The sequence below is a fragment of the Sitophilus oryzae genome, unplaced genomic scaffold, assembly GCF_002938485.1.
Source record: "Sitophilus oryzae breed Bouriz unplaced genomic scaffold, Soryzae_2.0 scaffold_499_pilon_pilon, whole genome shotgun sequence".
NCBI classification, from domain to species: Eukaryota; Metazoa; Arthropoda; class Insecta; order Coleoptera; family Curculionidae; genus Sitophilus; species Sitophilus oryzae.
In genome coordinates this window covers 2,444,249-2,466,346 of record NW_022147083.1, presented here as the reverse complement: position 1 = coordinate 2,466,346, position 22,098 = coordinate 2,444,249, and the positions used below count along the sequence as shown (strand labels likewise).

The following is a 22,098-nucleotide window of genomic DNA, read 5'->3' as shown; positions in this document are numbered from 1 at the left end:
ATAGACTGGACTAAGGCCAACTTGATTGTGTACAACACGTATCACTGTAACAGTTAATTTTGACATAAGAAACGTCAAAAGTTAATGTCGTCCGATCGCGAAAAAAAAACAAAATCGAAATTTGGTTGTAGTTGCAAAGTTGGATACGACGCGCGACGTTTCGTTTACATCTTCATCAGGGTGGGACTAAGGATTTGATATTGAAGAAAAATGTGGGTCGATTTTGGCATAATTGGGGATGGGCTACAGGATGACGTTTCGAATCAATACCTCTAAATGGACGAAATCATCAGGATTTTTCTTAATTATGGGTCGATTGGAACCAAACTCGGCAGTGGATAGGGGTACCCGAATGGAGCGCTCTGACGGACAGATGGTCATTTTAATACAAATTTTGTGAAAGTTTCAAAGTATACTTTTTCAAATCCTTCAATTTAATAGCTGTGTTTGCTTATTTCTATAATTTCTACTAATAATAATCGGTATACTTTCGTTCTATGTCGAGATTTTTTTGGAGTGTAACTTTAATATTTCATGGAAGATCTCAAAATCATTACTATGTATTTTTATACCTTATTAAGTCTGGGATCTCTAAGATGATCGATACCCATAACTTGTGAAGGGCATATGACGTCTCCACTGACTTCATGAATTTCCTTTTTTGACTCTTCGCTGCTAAGAGTTTTTGAAGCTTCCAGAAGTAGGGCTTTCTTTCCAGGTGACCTTATCGCCCCTGTTCTGTGAAAAATAAACAATTCTGATATATAAATACACAACAAATAATCTATATTCTACCAAAAACTTTTCAAGGATACAACCTACTTTTTTATTTTTTCAGATGAAAAAAAAAACGAAATTTGGTATGTTAATAGAGAACAACGGCATACGGTTGAGTCGGCCGCTCCTGGCACGTATACGTAGACGTAAAGAATCTTTTACGTGTATAAAAAATAGAAAATACAAGAAATGCGCATGCGTACGTAAACGTTTACGTGTTTGTAGGCCGACTCGACCGTATGCCGTTGTTCTCTAATATATGACATAAATTAGGATTGATGGAGTTCCACCGGAAATGTCTACAACTTGATTTTTAAATGGTACCCACGGTATTTTTTTTTACTTTATTCAATAGAAAATAACACTCTGATAGAATGAGACATATCATATGTCAACTTTTGACATTTTTGCAAATGGTTTATTTGAAATTATGACATCCGGTTCATAATGACAATTTGTGGTATCAAATTACCGTACGTTTGATACCAACAAGTGTGTGGTATCAAATTATTCGTAAAAATGCTTTTTCCAAATATGCTAATGAGCCACCCTCCTTCCATTTGAAGAAATTGAGATATGATAAAAAATTCGATTTGGACATCTTTTAACCGGTCAGGATAAGACACTAAGCACATTAGACGGTCAAATCTATTTTTCCAAGGCTCCTTGATTTAGTGTTTTTAACATAGCCATAGCACACTAGATTGAAATTTAAAATACGACTTTTTATTAAGCGAGAATGTCAAAAGTTGACATATGATATGTCATTCTATTCAGAATGTCATTTTCTATCGAAAAAAGTAAAAATTACCGAGGGTGCCATTTAAAAATCAAAAGTTGTAGTCATTTCCGGTAAAACAGGAAGTGACCAATTGCTCACAAGTCTTATGATTGTGATTGTTAAATTTCTTAGTTCATAACCTACTTAGTTTTCCACTTACCAACGAAAGATATGAAATAGAAAAAATTACAATAGGAATATAGCTGAGTGTATTGGTTATCCTCTTTCATTAGTTGCCAAAATAATTAGAAAAAAATTTTTTTTACGAAAAGAAATCGGTCGTCGGTGAAATTGAAAATAATTTATACTAAAATTTATACTTCCCGGACTTTTTCATGATTTCTGTGAAAGTCAAATGTTAAATCACTTAACAAAACATAGGTATACCATATCTCATTCAAATCGCAATAACGGTTCTTAAAATATCTTAAAAAAATGTGTTTTTTTTGTTTGATGTCCTCTAACGGACAATGTATAAAAACATTTTTGTATACAGGTAAATTATGTTTATATTTTGAATGGGTGTCCTCCAACGGTCTAAGACATTCGAAAAAGTTCATCAGAACTTACGACCGAGAAAAATCAAAGCTTTTCCTTGATTTAAGTAAAAACAATCTTCGGATTGTCACGGGGTTTCTAAGAGGACACTGTCTCCTCAACGAACACCTCAGTAGGCTGAAGCTGAGAAATAACGGTGAATGCAGATTCTGTGGGGACAATGGGGAAACATCTTATCCCTGAGTGCACCGAGACGACGACCATTCGTGCCATGAACTTTGGTACGGCTGACGTCGAAGATGGAGAGCTAGCCTCTGTGGAGCCGTCTCAGATACTGGCTTTTGTTAAAGCCCTGGGACTGTATGATGAGTTATAACTCGTTATAACTCAAGAAAGGGGAACACACCTCATAAACATTCTACATTCTACATGTTTATATTCAATGAACTTATTTTGATTCCGAAAAATGGAGTAGTTCTATGTCCACGGAATATTGTGATACCCTGTAGAGGTAGAAAAAACAGTAAAACAGACTTTGTTTTTCAAAGTATTCTCTATGAAGAGCACCCACAGTATTACGGCCGTATCGGTATGGAGACCGGCATTTCTAAAATATCATAACCTAGTAGTAGCCTCTATAACCTAAGTAACTAAGAACCTAATAGTAGCCTCTATGCAAGACTGAAATAGTGAGTTAATCGATTAAAATAGTAATTATCAAGAGAAGAGTGAATTCAAGAGCTATTGATTGCCGGGAGTATTTATTTGCCTGTAGTCATTACTGTGCTATTTCAGTACTTATAACTCAAATAAAAAACTATAGTTTTATTATTCAATAAATAAGTTGGCGTGTTTATCACACTATTTAATTAAAATGGGCCAATGGAACATTTGAGCTAAACGAATACAAAGAAAAAAGTTACTTAGATCATTTATTTAAAACATAAAAATAAAAATTATAATGACTACATATTTTAAATCTGTTTCCGGAACATAATTGATATTTTTAAAATACTTATTAAAAAAGTACACATGTTAAAAAGTATGTACTTTTTTAACATCCTTATAATGATCAATTAGAAGCCATCTCGGAAGCCATTGATATATAATACCATCCAACAGGGACAAACCATTAATATATAATACCATCATCAAAAGTATAATAAATTATTACATACAGCTGTGAAGTGTAGTCAATACAGGATACAACAAAATGAATGCTAGAAGCTATAAAGATGGAGTTTTGGAGGAGAGCAGCAGACAAATCAAGACTCGAACGAATAATTAATGAACGCATTAAGAGATATGTATACAGTAGTGGACGAGATAAAGAATAGATAACTCATATGATACGAACATGTCCAGAGAATGGCAGAAATACGAATCCGAAAGCAAATTATCAACAGGAAACCTGCAGAAAGAAGAAAACCGGGTAGGCCGAGAATTTAGCAGGTAAAGATTGGATACGTTTATGGAGCAAAGAGTCCTCGGAGACGGTGCATGGAGAGAGAGACAGACAGACATCGGAAAACGTAGAACGTTGTAAACCGATTAATAATAAAATCATGTGATCAATATCATACACAAAAATAATAAACTAAATAACATTCAAATCGCAATGCGGCCTACACGTGTTCAACTTGGTTGGTCCAACGGTCGTGCCTACGAAATTGGATATTGATATTGCCTATACACTAGAGGTGGGCGTTCAATCAAATATTGAACGAGTCATTCACTTGAACGAGCATTAAAGACGAATGGTGAACGAATCCATTCGATTCACGGCTTAGGATACGGTTCGTTCAATTGAACGTGGTTCGTTGAATTGATTGTCGTGACAAGCACTGTGTTGTATTATTGTTTAGAACACAAGGACTCGACTTGAGGAGTAAATGTGATAGTACTAGAGCTAGTAACGTCTGGAAAACAAGTATTTTAAGAAAGCTGGATCTTTGATATATCTTTTACTATGCTCTCTGGAGCAGCGGGCAGGCCGTCTGGCTGCCGATAGACGTTGCGTTCACTACTACGCAATGAAAGAAGTTCCTATATTTTTATTTAGTCCTTTAAATTCAAGTATTGAATATAAATCAAACAAGTCTCCATAGCGCGGCGCGAAAACGTTCCGCTTATAAAGCGAGAAGTCCCGAGTTCAATACCGGCTCAGACTAAATTTTATTTTATTTTATTTTCGTTTATGTAGTAAAGTATTAAATAATTATTATTTATTCTTATATTCTTAGTACATAATAAATAATTCTAGTGATTAAAAAAAAACAATTATTTAATACTTTACTATCAGAATATAAATGAAAATAAAATAAAAAAAAAAGTTTACCCCGAGCCGGTATTTAACTCGGGACTTCTCGCTTTATAGGCGGAACGTTTTCGGCGTCGCGCTAAGAAGACTTTGTTCGATTTATATTTAATACTAGAATTTAACAGACTAAATAAAAAATACAGAATCTTCTATCAATGCGCAGTACGCAACGTTTATCGGCAGCCAGACGTCTAGTACGCTGTTCCAGAGAGCATAGCAAAAACTATATTAAAGAGCCAGCTTTCTTAAAATACTTTCTTGAAAACGTTGCTAGCTCTTACTATAAAACTTAGTAAACTTTTATTGAAAAACAGCAGACACACTATAAACTACTACCATTATCGTTGTCTCATATGATAAACAATATATACACATAACGTAGCCAGCAATATATGCCGAATTCAGAGATTCATAAAATTTGAATGAACGAATCGTAAAAAAAAGTCGTGGGAAATGAATCGGATTGCAATGCGACTCGTTCGTTTCTACTTCATCCAAAGAATTTTGAGAATTGATTCATTGCTTACAACACTGTTCGTTTAAAAAATAAATATTAGAATTGTGTATGAGAGCGTTAGGCCAGTCATCTAAGACATTTAAAAAGGCAAACATCGCAAACGGCACTGTATCTACCATTTTTTAATATATTGTTAGGACCCATGAGACTAAGTTATGCCCAATTTTGCAACCCTCAAAACCCTGTACTACTCCCGTGATACTCAAAAAAACTCAAAATTTTGGAACTTATTTCAGTTTTTTTTTAAAGACAATGTTAAGAAAGCATTTTTCAAATTTAATTGTTCTATACTTTTATAAAGTCAACTAAATTTCCGACAACTTAAACCAAACCCGAACCCTCTAGGCCAATTCGTTGTCGAAATACAGCCAATCAAATATCGGCTATTTTTTTGAAAAACTAAAAATGTATGAGTACGGTCACATTCCAAAGCACGTATCGCCTAAAGTAATGGCTCTAGAGAAAAGTCATGATGAATTAAGTTGTAGAGAATTTATTCAGCTTTAATTTGATGTAAGAATAGGGTCGCTAGGTGTCGTATTTTCTTCAAAAACGAAAAAATTGTGTGAATGTGTAAAAATAAAAAAAAATTAATTATTAATTTATTGTAAAAAAATCGTTGATAACACCTTTGATAAAGTAACTTTTAAAAGAAAGGATAAAGTGATGACCTTGGGATCAGTACCACATCTGTGAAAGTGTTGAATAAAAAAGTTAATGTTGATCATCTCACCATATTCCAGAGGGTCTGCATTACTAAACAATCCGATGAGCAATTGAAGCAGCATTTTGCTTATGAGCTAGCATCATATCCGTTGTCCTTGTTCACTGAAGAAGGAATGCGCAAGGGTACTAAATCTATCTATTCAGCATTTACACCGCTCGCTAAAAACATTATCCCAGGAAACATGGCGTTCACAGTGGTCGGTGGTGGTTACCTCCTGCACAAGGTAGTCTGGCATCGAATTCATTCAGTCAGAGATATTGTGGCTGGATACGTCAGCTACGTTTTAAACAACTTTGGTAAAAATGTTGCAATGGTTTTTGATGGTTACCCAGAAGATGCGGCTATGTACTACACTAAACGTACGACACTAAATCAGCTGAACGTCTGCGGCGATCTGCTTCTCTTTCCTGCGGTGACATTTTGTTTGATAAAGTCTTTGAAGACACTCATCAAAGTGCCTCAAGCAAAAGTGCTCTCAAATGAATTGAACAAACGCCGACTGATCACCATGATGTGTACCGAATTTGAGAGACAGGGTATCGAGGTACATCAATCACCAGAAGACGCCAATGTTGAGATAGTGAGAACTGCCCCCTCCAAGAGCTCATCGTACGACCAAGTTTTTATCATGGGGGAGGATGTTGATTTACTGATCCTCGTAAATGGCTTGAGCTGTGGACAAACAAACCTCCACTTCCAGAAAGGCGGTAGAGGTGGATCTGAGTGCGCTCAATATGAGGCAAATTCTTTCTTAAGTGGAAAAATGCAGCTTCCAGGAGAGATGGTTTTGTTTCTGCATGCAATCAGTGGGTGTGACACCACTTCTGCTCTTTTCTGGCAAGGCAAAATAAAGTGGTGCGAATGTCCACAAAAAAAATAGACTGGATAGACCTCGCCACCATTTTCTTTGATCCAAACTCGACGCAGAAAGAAGTAGGAAATGCTGGCGAGAAGATTTTGTTGAACCTCTATGGAGGGGATCGGGGCACGCTGAACAGCATACGATACATCTATCCTTTGTTCCTTTTGCAAAGGGCGAAGCTGCAGCAACGTTGCTCCCATCATTTTGGATGAGGAGGACGAGGAATTGGACGATTTAATATACGAGGACCCACCTCCATCGTCAGAGAATGTCCTTCCTCCTCCTCCTCCCCCCTCTCCGACTGATCCGGAATGGATGGGGCCCGGTCCTTCTAAGAGAGCCAAGTAAAGTAGGGCTTTAGTATTATATTTTATAGTTTATACATATTATATTTATGTTGTTTATTTTTAATTACATTTAATAAAATATGTTTTCATGATACCCCCCAAACTTCGATGTTTTACTATATTTTTGTTTTTGAGCAAAATACGACGCCTAGCGGCCTCATTCTTGCATCAAATTAAAGTTGAATAAATTCTCTACAACTCTATTTCTCATGACTTTTCTCTAGAGCCATTAGTTTAGCCGATACGTGCTTTGGAAAGTGACTGTACTCATAAATTTTTAGTTTTTCAAAAAAATTGCCGATATTTGATTGGCTGTATTTGGACAACGAATTTAAACGGCTTAAATTGTAGGAAATTTAGTTGACTTATTAGTATTTTTATCTTTTATATATTAGTATAGAACAATTAAATTTGAAAATTGCTTTCTTAACATTTCTTTTTTAATTTCTTAACATAGTTTTTTCAAAAAATCTGAAATAAGTACCAAAATTTTGGGGTTTTTTGAGTACCACGGGAGTAGCACAGGGTTTTGAGGGTTGCAAAATTGGACATAGTCTATTATTAGTCTCATGGGTCCTAACAATATACAAAAAAATCGTAGATACAGTCCCGTTTGCGATGTGGAATGTCTTAAATGACTGGCCTACGTAGGTATCCAAAGGTTTGTAATATAGCAAATATTAGATAAGTAATAATTATCTAAGTAATAAAATTTTATGTTCTATTATACCAATTTGTATTAGTAATAAAATAAATCATAATTTAACGCGATCTTCATAGTTATGAAGAATGCGTATTTATGTAGTAGGGCATCAATATCAATAGACTCGAACAAAAGCACTAAACAAACACCATGTATATCAAATGTTAAAGTTATTTGCAAAAAAATATCTATTTATACTGTAATACGCAAAATGTCTTTGTAATTTGTTCAAATGAACGAATCGTAAGAGTCGATTCATTATCAGAAATTGAATCGCGTGATCCGATTTACTAAAAAGAATCATAATGCCTATCACTACTACACACTACTCGATTTCACAATAAATTTACCAACAACCATGAGTTGAATTTCGCTCCTAATAGGTACACATAGCTCCTGTTTTATCAAGAACTAAAAAAAAATCGACCTTGCCCTCCAATTAGCTTTGCTAATTATTATAACGAAAAAAAAATAGGATTATTGGGTAAATAAGGTAGGTTAACAGAAAAAATCTGATTGTTGTGTGGTTTGCTTACAAAACTCGAACCCGATTTACAATTATTTTTATACACGACGAATTTTAGCGAGTATAACCGGTGTATATCAACCTTTAATCTAGATCAAAACCATCGAAATATATGTTGGTTAACAAATAGACCATAGTATTTATAATTATATTTTTATAAAAAAAACATTTTTATTCTAGCTAGTATAGGTATATAGAGTACGATAATGTCATTTCTATTTAAAAGTTATAAAAATTCAATTTCGAGGAAAATATGTGATATTGAATAATAAGTACTTGGATAAAACTGTGTTTCACAAATATAAGTTCTCATAGATTTTTAATTACCGTTATTTTGTTGTCACTAAGGCGGAGAATAAATATAATAATCCATCGGTATAAAATATTTATCTACTGCAAATCACGGAATTTATTGTTTTACTCAATATTTAATTATCCTATACGAGTTACTATTTTATTTTAATACTTAATATAAAATAATTACTTAGTATATAGTGATCCCAAAGATATTTAAACTCGGGAGATACAATGATCCATTCATAAAACGCTCTAAAGCTTCATCACACATTGGTTTGCGAAAATCAACGAGTGCAAGAGAGAATGGACAGAGAAGGAAATAGGGGTATCTGCTCGATGGCAACAATGTAGTTGTGTACAAAGATTAGACGTTTGAGGTCAATTTCCAGTGGCGTGCCGATCGACCGACAGTATTTTTAGGAAATTAAAATAATTGTTTAATAAATTAAAATAAAATAATAATAAAACTTACATCTTACATATTTGTCGCATTGTAAAAAAAATAAGTTGAGGGAGGATAGCGAAATAAAATAAAAACCGGCATAATTTTTTATTATTAGATGGCTTTTCACATAAGAATAACGATTAAAAAATTAATAAGCGTTTTTTACTTTATTTTATTAGTTAAAATATCAAATTTTAGGTGTATTAGTAAATGCAGTTTCAATATCTTGTTGCAAACCTTGTTCGTCTCCGGCGAATGAGATTCCTTCTATTAGCAATAACAAAATAAAATAGTTATTTTAACCTAATAACACAATATTTTACCAAAAACCAATATTTGTAGAGTTCACATATTTTTGATAAAAACTATTATTATATATATGAATTTTATAACTACAATAAAAAACAGCGAATAAAATTTAAAATGTACCTTATAATTTTTATTAGTTCACAATTGTTCATTAATGAGGGAATAAGAAGTAAGAAAATTCAACATTTATTTACCTTAACTTTCATTTTAGGGATGTTTCAAACACAGTAAATCAGAACTGAAAATATAAGATGTATATTATACTCTATGACCGAATAAAAACGGCGTCAACGATGGCTATGAAATGAAGATCGCTGTCATTTTATATGTAAATTTATATAGGAAATGCCATCGAACGTCATTTCCAAGCCAACTGGACGCCATTTTTATTCGATCATACGGTATGTGTATATCTAAACAAAATTATTTGATATTATAATACACAGTCATCAGAAAAGTCTAGCGATAATTTTACAAAATCATAAATAAAATAAAATGGTAATTGTTTAGTAAACGGTTCTTAGTTTAAAAACATATTTAGTTTTTTTCTCTTGTTTGTAAAGAAAAATTCATATTATTTATAAATAATAAAAAGTGCATGTGCAAAGAATTTCAATACAATAAAAAGTAAGAAAGTCATAAAATTCATGTAATAAGAACATTAATTATATGTATGTCAAAACATGTCCATTTACATTATAGCAACAAAATTTAAAACAAAAGCTGTATAAAATTGTAACGGCAACAAAAAAAGTAAGGCCGCAAAATTCCATCTTTGTTGCAAAATTCCATAAAATTTTCACAAAAGGTAGGTAATGGTTTGTCAAACCCAAGTAGGTACCTAGATTAGATTTATTTTTAACATTCAATACCCTTTCTTAAAAGGGAAACAGAAATTGTTATTAACTTATTGGTAATTAGTATGTACCGTGTACCTTTTTCCTACAAATAATTTAATTAATAAATATATAATTTAAAAAACATAATAAATATATGATTTAAAAAATAAACCTAAAAATATAATTTAGAGATCTGCTATTTTTTATGTCTAGGTACACCTCTGATCTACAGATAGGATATATAATATACCTAACCCTACTTATTTGTATTTAGCGGTGAAAAGTTAAATTTGGATTTAAATGATACACTCTCTTGTATACAATACATGAATGCACCATATTTTCAAATTAATGTCCACAGAAGTCCACAAAATAACGCAAAAATACTATAATACTGCGAATAAAGAATATTATGGAGCTTGGTCGGCGGCATAGCAACATCGCAAAAGGAGAATCTAGGATTTTCCACTCATCCTCGAAATACGTTGTACTACCTGGTACTACGCCGGCATATTTCTAAAACTGACGTTGCCAAACTGCTTTTTATTATTAAAAGAAACACGACCATGATATTTTTATTCCATTATAAAATTTAAAATAGTAAAGCAGTTAAGCATTAAATGAAAAAATTGACGTTAGCAAATTAATGATTTTTTATTTTAGCAATTAAAAATGCTTTTTGGGTCTAAATGATCATTTTAAGACAATAAAAAAAATACCCGCAAGGGGCCTATTTTGCTCAGCGGCTGACCGATTTTGTGTGTAAAAATAGACCATTTAGGGAAATCGCTTACAGAGCTTTCAGATGGAGCGGACCGTCCGCGACTTCGAACAAGTACCATGAGTTTATATGAACAATTTCACATGGGCGCGTATGCTCCGTTCGACGGAGTTCGTCCGACGGCTATCTTGAAAAAAACACGATGGACGGTCTACAGCGCTTTCAGATGGAACGAACCGTCCGCGACGGGGCGCGACTTCGAGCAAGTACCATGAGTATATTTGAACAATTTCACATCGGCGCGTATGCTCCGTCCGACGGAATTTGTCCGACGCCGGCTATCTTGAAAAAACACGACGGACGATCCGTCGCGGATGGTTACAGCGCTTTTAGATGGAGCGGAGTGTCCGCGCGGACCGTCCGCCGGTTCCATGAATTTAAATGAACAATTTCACATGGGTTGCGTATGCCCCGTCCGGATGAACTATCTTGAAAAGACATCCGCGCGGACGGTCCGCTCCATCTGAAAACGATGTTGTTGTAGCGGACGGTTAGATGTAATTTTTACATCTGTAATTGATTACTTCATAGAGAAAGCAAGGGAATTCAACATCCCTCTTTATATTTGTTTCGTAGACTATAAAAAAGCTTTCGATAAAGTCGGATGGCATCACCTATCTTATAGGAAGTGGGGGTGTGAAGTGAACTTGTCATCCAGTTGTATCAGCACACTACAGGATCAGTTAGAATACTGGATTCAGCTTCAAAGGAATTTTCCCTCGAACAAGGAGGCAGACAGGGGTCTATATTGTCTCCTCAACTATTTAACATATAGCACTACAGGATCAGTTAAAATACTGGATTCAGCTTCAAAGGAATTTTCCCTCGAACAAGGAGTCAGACAGGGGTCTATATTGTCTCCTCAACTATTTAACATATACGGAGAATACATAATGAGAAGGTCGCTAGAAACATGGGAAGGAGGCATTTCAATAAATGGCCAAAAAATAAATAATCTACGCTTTGCAGATGATACAGCACTACTCGCTAGCAGTCAAGAAGAGTTAATCAATTTAGTAAATAGGGTAGAAAACGAAAGCAATCGGCTCGGTCTGGAACTAAATACACAAAAAACCAAACTCATGATAGTTGATAGGCAACATAACTATCATCCAAATATAAATCATATCGACCGCTTTGAAGTCGTTAAGTCATACGTATACCTGGGATCACTATTGACAAATACAGGTACATCGGAAGAAGAGGTGAAGCGTAGGTGCAACATGGCAAAGGTAGCTGTTGGGAGACTGACCAAGACCTGGAAAGACCGCCAGATTTCAAGAGCCATCAAAAACCGGTTAGTCAACTGTTTGGTACTCCCAATATTGACGTATGGCTGCGAATCGTGGACTCTCAGGCAGGCGGAACGTAAGATGATCGATGCTACCGAGATGTATTGTTATAGACGTATGCTCCGTATCCCATGGACTGAACGCCGTACAAACGTTTCCATTATAAATGAACTTAATATTACTAACAAGCTTTCCTGTAAAATCCGACTAAAACAACTAAAATATTTTGGACATATAATGAGGAAAAGTCCGGACAATATGGAAAGACTCATAATCCAAGGCAAGGTGAAGGGACGTAGACCACGTGGCCGCTCTCCAACTCGATGGATAGACCAGATTACGACTAGCTGTAGCAAGCCAATGCACGATGTCATCGAGATGACAAAAGACAGAGGCGCATGGAGAAAAATCATCCATGATGTTACACTGACCACTACACTCCCTAATGGGGGTCAGGACTGAAGAGAGAGAATTGATTTAATATTTTCTACCATTTTTTAATTATTTAGTTATAGATTTTTTTCTCCTCTTTCTCTATAGCAATTAAAAAATCAGCAGTTTCTAGGCTTCACTTTTAAAAACTTATTTAAAAAAATTATCTATATCAAAGTGCAATGAAATAAGAGACTGGATGACACACTGAAAGTAAATTGCCGAATAACGGTGTTCCCTAAGGTATTCGGATACATCTTTACGATAAAATAATAAAAAATTTGCAACTGATTTACTTTGCACTGCATAAAATAGAACGTCTTGATTTTCTGCCAAGTTTTCAAAATAACTTTATAGTAAAATGATATTTTTAAAACATAAACAAAAAAATTACATTAAGAATCGCTACAATAGAAATGCATACATACATATCTTATGAGTTGATATAGTTGATGATTTTGTTGATTTTTTCTCTCTCTGTATCTACGAATTTAGTGACTACAAACTACAAGGTCGAAAAGTTTAATTTTTCTTAAATAGCATTTTTTTGTATTAATTTTATATAAAAATTGTTTTAAAATAAACATATTCATTGCAAAAATGTATGTTTACGGCAAAACTAGTATCTACCTATAATTCCGTATGATCGAAAAAAATGTCGTCCAGTTGGCTGGGAAATGACAATCTATGACATTTTCATATAAATTTACATATAAAATGACAACGATCTTCATTTAATAGCCATCGCTGACGCCGTTTTTTTTTCGATCATACGGTATACCGGGTGGTATTGGTATGTTAGTATATGACATAAATAAGGATTGATTGATGTATTCAATTGTTTTCGGTTTTCACCGGAACTGACTACAAAAGTTGAAGTCATTTCCGATAGAAAATGACGCTCTAAATAGAATGACAGTTCATATGTCAACTTTTAACATTTTCGCATATGGTTTATTTAAAATTGTAACATGCGGTTCATAACGACAATTTGATTCGAAATACCAAGTGTGTGGTAACAAATTATTCATAAAAAAATGCTTTTCCAAATATGGTAATGAGCCACCCTCGTTCCATTTGAAAAAATTGAGATATTATTAAAAATATGTTTTAACTGGCCAGTATAAAACACTAAAACATTAGACGATCAAATCTATTTTTCCAATGCTCCTGTATTAAAAATTAATGTTTTTAACACACCCATGGCACTCTAGATTGCAATTTAAAATACGATGTTTTTTAAAGCGAACATGTCAAAAGTTGACATATGATGTGTCATTCTATACAGAGTGTCATTTTCTATTGAATAAAGTAAAAAAATACTGAAGGTGCCATTTAAAAATCAAAAGTTGTAGTCATTTCCTGTGAAACAGGAAGTGACCGAAAACAATTGAATATGTAAATCAATCTTAATTTATGACATATACTAACATACCAAATCTCGCTTTTTATGCGAAAAGATAAAAACGTTATAGGGGTGAGACACTTTTGAGACCCACCCGGTATTGTTTTGATGACGTCACATTGGCCAAACTATTCGCCCTTCTAGTTACTAAACTCGTAGAAATTGAGAAAAACCTTTTTATGCAAAAGTGATTTAATGATGTCACAGTCGCCATTATTGAAACAATCTGAAGGTGACTAAAGTAGTTATACAAAAATATCACTTAACCAGTCCTTTTTGGATCTCGCCTTTCAATATTTTATATTTCCATTTATTATTTACTCAATTTACCACCCTGTAGATACATTTTATGTTAGTCCGCTATTAATTTACATGCATATTTATAGGTATGAGGATAATAAAGTTGTAGTAAGCAAAGAGTATAGATGCATTTCTTATACCTATTATTTAGATACAAAAACCTTTACCAAATGTTGTGTTGGTAAAATAATAAGCTCTTAAATAAATTACATTAAATATGAAATTATCTGCTTGGTATCTCCAATTGAACAATTTAAAATGCCACCTTCTTTTCCGGTGTATTAGTTCATGGTCATATATATTTAGTATTGTATAAAATGGATATTTGTTAGTTAAAACTAGATCATAATGATATCCTCATTATTTACTTGAAAACATGTATTTCTGACTTTTTGTATTTTCTATCATAGCTACCTAGTTATCATGAAATTTACTTTAAAATATATAAACACTACATCTTACCTACACTATGAAAAGAAAGTAGGTATTCTTCACATTAAAGTGTATTAGGTAAATATTTTCCAAGATATTTTCAAAAAATACAATCTATATAAATTTATTTTCATGCTATTTAAGCAAATGTCTTTAATTAGCATTAATTTAAAGAGTTAACAGTGATCACTACTTTATGTTAAATGTATTATACATGAATAATTATATTTATATTTTCTATATTACTTCATTATGTTATATAAAATGCAACAATCCTTTATAGATATTTACCTACTTAATTTGATCTAATGACATTCAAAAATATATTCATACATACCAAGACAGGTAGGGATGTAATGTTCTAAATTAAAATTATTTTATGGTTAATTTACACTACACAATTGTTAGATAATGATCCTATTTTAAACTTTGCTTTATTTTACATATTTGCTTATTATTAGTTTTTGTTAGATGTTAGTACTCTACCTATATTTGCAATTCAAATTGTAATATTTATCACATTATTAATTTAGAAATTAGTAAATAAAAATGAACAAAAATAGTAAGAAGATGAAAAGTAGTAGCCTAATGCGTTAACTCTGAAAATATATATTTTTGAACTATATATTAAATAAATTGTATACCAAAAATTGCTTTAGGTTTACACTGAAAAAAATGTTTTCAGTTTCCAAAATGTCAAAGCGCGGTATAATAATGAAAACAAATTTAAACACTGAATATTGATTAAAATTGTGTTGACTGACAAAATATTGGTGTATTATACAATCGTTCTCAATTCACAAAACATAAATAACATAATTAAATAAAAAGTTAACTCACATAAAGGACCTAGGAACAGAAGCAAACATTTTTAGAATTTGCAACCTCACAGAGACAGACAGCTGATCTGCTCGATCTTCCACTCCTTTGCTAGAAACTTGACTTATTTTCAACTTAAAATACAGCGCCTGCGTTAAATTTTAGCTTATTTTGATCTGTTTGGATCATTTTATAATTTTAACAATACGCAACTCTGAAATGTAAATGATTGATCAATGAGATTTGAGGTTAGATACCAATGGACAAATGACAGATGACAGACCAAGAGGACTTGGAGAGGACCACAGATCCACAATGAGAGAACAGACACGAATTTTTTCTTTTCTATAGCTGTGTGCAACAATCGATTTCGATAATATGGTTAGATGCACATCCTATTAGATTAGATTTTAGATTAGACATCTACTCGTAATAGATTAATGCCCACTTGTACCGTTTGTATAAACTTTGTTTAAAGGCTAAACAGTGATTAACTATAATAAAATAGGTAAAGGTGTGGATCCGGTGGCTGACCTTGAAGCCCATATTTGCTGCATTTGATCATCGATACTACGCAAGCGCACATGGTCGATGTTGCCAAATTGCAGTTTATTTTCGAATTATTTGCAGTTGAAAATTTTTTTTTGAGTGTTAATCAATTATAATACAAATTCTATAATTAATTTTAGAATTTCAGATTTATCTTGATATTCAAAATTAAGGTAAGAAAGATAATGAAGATTGTGAAATGAAAGTATTATGAATATATAAAATTGTAATAATAATAACATTTATTTATATATTTACATTAGAATTAAAAATTATCATTTACGGATCTTTTTCTTAATGGTTTTAAACTTATTAGTATTATTTTAATTCTTTCAAGTTATTTAATTTCTAGTTATTTACAGGCAACAATAGTTTTGATTATATGTATTGATGTATTGAAGTACTACCATGACGAGTCTTATAGAACAATACACGTCAATGGAAGATAGAGGCAACATCTTACCTATAATGTTACTAATATAATATACTTTGATTATAATGTTTGTATCATAATTTCTTAAAAATATCAAGTTAGTGGATTAATAGCCAATTTTAGACATATATTTTATCGAAGAGTGTGTTGATAAGACTAAAATAAGCTTTGTTTTATCTTTTTCTCTTAAGAAGGGAGATAGTTTGTGCCGTAGAATACATTACAGTATTTAATATCGTGTACTTTGATATTCTTTTCTTAATTTACTGTAATTTCTTGTTTCGTATAATGCCAAATCTTGACATGGTGAAGGTTGAGTTTTGATCTTATTAGTTTTATACCTGTGTTTATACAAGACCAAATTAAGACTTAGTTAGTTTGTGATTTATATTAAGATCTTTCTTATAATATTTGTGTGTCTTAATCTTAATACTATATTATGCTTTGTGTGGAAAATAAATGTTAAAATATCTTAATTTTGCATATCCTATTCCATCCTTCCATTAGGAAAAATATATGGTTTATAAATCATGAAAATTACATAAATTAGGTGTAAGAATAAAGAAAACTAAAGGTAGCAGAAAAATTAATGCAATATATGTATAAGCAGAATTAAACAAGGTAACTGTTAAATGTTGCTGAAGCTGATTCTACAATTTTAATTACGGAGGCTAAAATGCCTTTTAAGGCCTCCCTAGTTTTGATGGAATGTTAAAAAAACTATTATGAACATGACATGAAGCTACAGCATTTAAAAATTAAAAAAAAGAAAAAACTTGGACACATTCCTTTTAATTTCCCGAATTTTTAATAAAGCACTTTTTAAACGTAGCATTATAATCTAGAGCAATTAGATTAATTATAGGAATCTAGAATTTTATTTCTATTTAATTTTACTGACTCTGAAAATACATAATAAGCATTCACGTTTTACGTGTTGTGCGAAATATTAAAATAATAATAGAAATAATATACCGCGTACTATGATTGAAAAAAATAGCGTCAGCGATGACTATGAAATGAAGATCGCTGTCATTTTATATGGGAAATGTCCTCAATCGTCATTTCCTAGCCAACTAGACGCTGTTTTTTCGATCATACTGTATATATTGACAAAACACACTGAAAAGCACATATTTGTTTTCTACTGAAAATAATTCCAAAATAACTTGCAATCTGGCAACGTCGAAGATGTGCGCCTGCGTAGTGTCTGTGACTATATACAGCAAAAACTCGTTTCAAGGTCAGCCACCGGATCCACACCATTACCATAAAATATGTATAGTTAATCACTGTTTAGCCTTTAAACAAAGTTTATACAAACGGTGCAAGTAGGCATAAGGATTAGACTAGCAGGATTTGCTACTAGTTATCTGCTAAAAATAACATTCATTACTTGTTATGTTTTTGTTGTAATATTACATTTTCAGTCATTAACGTTTGTCATTAACCTATTATACCGTATGATCCAAAAAATCGGCGTCCGCAGTTATCTTGGAATGTCGATTAATGACATCTGATGACATTTCCCATATAATTTTACCTTTAATTTTACATATAATTTTACCTTTTTTTTTACAACCAGTACACCTCATCACTGAGTGCGCCGAGACGACAACCATTCGTGCCATGAATTTTGGTACGACTGATATTGGAGATGGAGAACTACCCTCTATAAAACCGTCCCAGATACTGGCTTTTGTCAAAGCCCTGGGACTGTATGATGAGTTATGATTCAAGAAAGGGGGACACAATGGATCTGTAAGGTCGAAGTGATTAACCCCCCTTCCACTCATTCTAAATTCTAAAAAAAATTCTACCTTTAATTTTACATTATAGAATGACAGCGATCATATAACCATCGCGGACGTCTTTTTTTATATTATATTTTAATCTAAAAATCATTATTTCAAAACCTACTTGGTAATACAAGGGTAATACATATCTTACTTTTTGAATGCAGTTGTTTTTATAATTAAGCAAATAAAAGGTACCATACGATCGAAAAAAAAACGGTGTCAGCGATGGCTATGAAATTAAGATCACTGTTATTTTATATGGAAAATTATTTGGGGAATGTCATCGACCGTCATTTCCAAGCCAACTGGACGCCGTTTTTTTTTTCGTTCGTAGGGTATATTTTATTGATCATAGTCAGAGAACAAAAATCCCGTGTTCTATGTAGGTACAAAAATAAAACTATGGCGTAAAAGGTTTATCTTTTATATGTAATTTTCATTATATTTTTAACCATTTTTTAACCCATGAAATATATGATATCTACTTTAAATATGCTAAGAAGTTATGTAGAATTCTTAGATTACATTACGTATACAGGGTGTTTTAAAAAACATCTACCATCTTTCGTGGGGAAATTCCTCACATAAAAATAAGATTTATTTTCCATATCTACGTAGGTCCGATTCTGCTTTATTTCGTAGCTACAGGGTGTTAAAGCCTTATAATATTTTTTCGATATTTTAAATTTCTTCCAAGTACTTTCAGCGTTTCGGTTAGGATGAAATTTTGAGGGTACATCCACGTCATCCTAGAAAAAGCGGAAGGCTGCGCCCTGCGCCGTATTGACGTTACGATCTTATATCGATTTCCAGCATTTCCAGCAATATATTGGTTGAAAAATTCATCTGTCAAAAGTTTCAGCCAATCAATGACTATAAAGAATACAAGGACATATAACACCCGAGACCAAATTGTTACCATGGCTCCAAACAGTGCCGTGGCCATATATTTTTCTTAACTTAGCTGCTTGAAGGGATATTTATATTTTTGATAAATGTTTTGACTACGCCTATGGTCGAGGCGGTGGTATCATACTGTCAAGGTGTATGTGGCGCTAAACTGTATTGCTGGTTGCCTACATTGCCGCAAAGTGTCAAGAAATATGGCGAATTCACCAAAAAGTAAAAGACATTTTTAGGTGCCATCTCTTAATCAAGTCAACAAGTAAGCGAATCAGACAATAGAATTTACTGGCAGATGGCGGAAAAGTATCGAAAATTACAGAAGGTTCGAGAAACAATCAGTAGAGTAGGGGTATATAAAGGCCCGCGCTTGGCTGTTGGACAGTTTTGAAGTTTGATAATACCGCGTTTTAAATTGTGAATTAATTGGCGAAGGTGCCAGAACCGTTAGAGTAATAGTAGTTGCATAAATTGTGTTGTAAATAGTATAAGTTGTGTGTACAGAGTGACAAAAATAAATTTGTTAAGTATTTTATCGTGAGTTTAAATTAGTGGACCCACGGAATCCGTAACAATACTAACTAATTACAAAAAAAAAGTATTAAAATGTTAACAAAAGGTACAAAACTAGTATCGACGATTAGCACATATCAAAAACATATAGTATCAGAAAAATAATTACCAAATTCAATAAGAAAATGATAAAAAAAGTGGAGTGGACTGTTTATTTACTTATGAAACGCAACTCCTGGGTCTTTCTTATCATTGCGGCTTTTACACTTGAAAGCTGAACACTTCATCATTGTAATAAAGTTTATACAAAGTTCACTACACACAACAAATTATTAAAAATCGCTAAAATTGTCGCTGTTGATGAGGTATGGTGACTCATCCGTAGGCTCTAGCAAGATCCGCTTTTTTAGGATAATGTGGATGCACTGGATGCACCCTCGGGGTAAAAGTTACTATAAAATCTCTGCTATAAATACGACATATTTTAAAGCCAAAAAATGTTGATATATTCACCAAGGACGTGCATTTATCACTTGAATAATTTTTTAAAAAAAGCATGTACGCCACTTTTTTTTTCTCTTGTTAGCAAAATAATATAAGCAGTTTAATTCCGATTAAAAGTTGCCGATTAAGCGGCCTACACAATTTTGATATAAAAAAAAAGTGGCGCACATTTTTTTAGAAATATGTCAGTGATAACCCATATGCATGTCCCTGATGAATATATCGAAACTTTTTTAGAATTAAAATATGTAGCACTTATAATAATTTTTATCCTCAAAATTTCGAATCACTAAAAGTACTTGGAAGAAAAATATAAAATAAATCAAAAGGTTATTAAGACTTTAACACCCTGTAGCTACGAAACAAAGCATAATTGGACCTATGTTGATATAAAAAATAAATCTTATTTGTACGTGACGAATCTCCCCACGAGAGATGGCACATGTTTTTTGAAACACCCTGTATAATCTAAAAAGCATAAAAATGTTAAGGATACTATATAGAGATAAGGATAGTTCGATTCCTATCTTCCTGCATTGTCAGTTTTTTTACGTCATCTACTGACCGAGTTGAAGTTGGCGCTAAAGATTTTAGACAGTGAGAGCGTGGTGAGAGATGGGTGAGAGCGCTTGCACACACACCGGCAAAATCGGTGCCGGCTTTGCACCCGTTACGACAGTTGTATTTAATTCTATTGTATTTGCCGGTCCCCGACTATTTTACCGGATCGCAGTATATGTGAAAGATCTAATTTATTTATATTGCAATCGACTTCTGGTCCGGCACCGGCACCGATTTTGCCGGCGTGTGTGAAAGCGCTCTGACAGTTATTTTTGCATTTGACGGACGAGCGCACAGTGCGTTGGAAGATAAATTTAGCGGGACAAAAGCGTTTGGTTAGAAATAAGCCAAAAAATGTGTACCATAGACTTAAAATAAAATATAGACTGACCATCTCATTCATAAATAGCTGGAACATGCGGTCAGACAATGTCTTGTTATTGTTGTGTTATCGTTTTAGATTATAACGAGTGCGACACGAGCGATAGATAGGTTGTCTCTGTCGTAACGGTCGTTCCCTAACGACTCTGACGAGAAACGCAACACTGTCTTTCGTTTCTCAAGTACACCTGAACTCTCCGTATCATAGCCGGGTAATTTTTTTATTTTAAGGAAGCTATAATTAAATTAAAAATATATCGTATTTAAACTTTTTTATATTTTATTAAGATTTAGGAGAGGTTTTTTTAAATAAAAGTTTAGAAAAAACGTCTTAGAGCCCAAAGAGGATAAAAATAATAAAATACATGTTATAGAAGAAATTTTATAATCGAAATTACGTAATTTTTGAAATTATTAAAAAAATATTAATTTTAGTCAAACATTTACAACCCCTAACATTAATCAAAACAGGATCTATTCTACAAATATAATAGAATCGGCGACAGGGCGAGAAAAAAATTATGATTGTTGTAATTTTTTTTTCTGGTTAAGTGATGTCTTAGTTATGTAAATTAGAGAAAACATAAATCTGTTCCATTAAAGCAAGGAACGTGATAGGAAGTGGATAAAATGAAAACTACATTTATTTACTACTGTCTTTATTATACCGGGTGCGTCCCAAAAGTGGCTCATCCCCTATAATTTTTTTATTTTTTCAAATAAAAAAAGAAGATTTAGTACGCTAGTATATGACATAAATTAGGATTGATTGATGCATTCAATTGCTTTTGGTCACTTCCTGTTTCACCGGAAATAACTATAACTTTTAATTTTTAAATGGCACCCTAGGTATATTTCTACTTTATTCGATAGAAAATGACACTCTAAATAGAATGAAATATCATATGTCAACTTTTGACATTTTCGCATATGGTTTAATTGTAATTGTAACACGCGGTTCATAACGACAATTTGACTCGAAATACCAAGTGTTTGGTATCAATATATTCATAACAAAATGCTAATGAGTCACCCATACAAATCTG

The 22,098-nt window shown here is 32.8% G+C and overlaps 1 protein-coding gene across 1 annotated transcript in view; it reads right to left on the bottom strand.

The window, feature by feature from the left end:
- Window positions 1–15,649, bottom strand: part of LOC115886819 (NADP-dependent malic enzyme) — a 50,038-nt gene extending 34,389 nt beyond the window's left edge. Inside the window, exons 1-2 of the mRNA XM_030906122.1 lie at window positions 15,431–15,649; window positions 573–738 (exon numbers count right to left, since the gene is read on the bottom strand). Coding sequence (XP_030761982.1) covers window positions 573–738; window positions 15,431–15,459 — 195 coding nt within the window. The 5' untranslated portion in view covers window positions 15,460–15,649. The remainder of the gene's footprint in view (window positions 1–572; window positions 739–15,430) is intronic.
- Window positions 15,650–22,098: the final 6,449 nt, after the last annotated feature.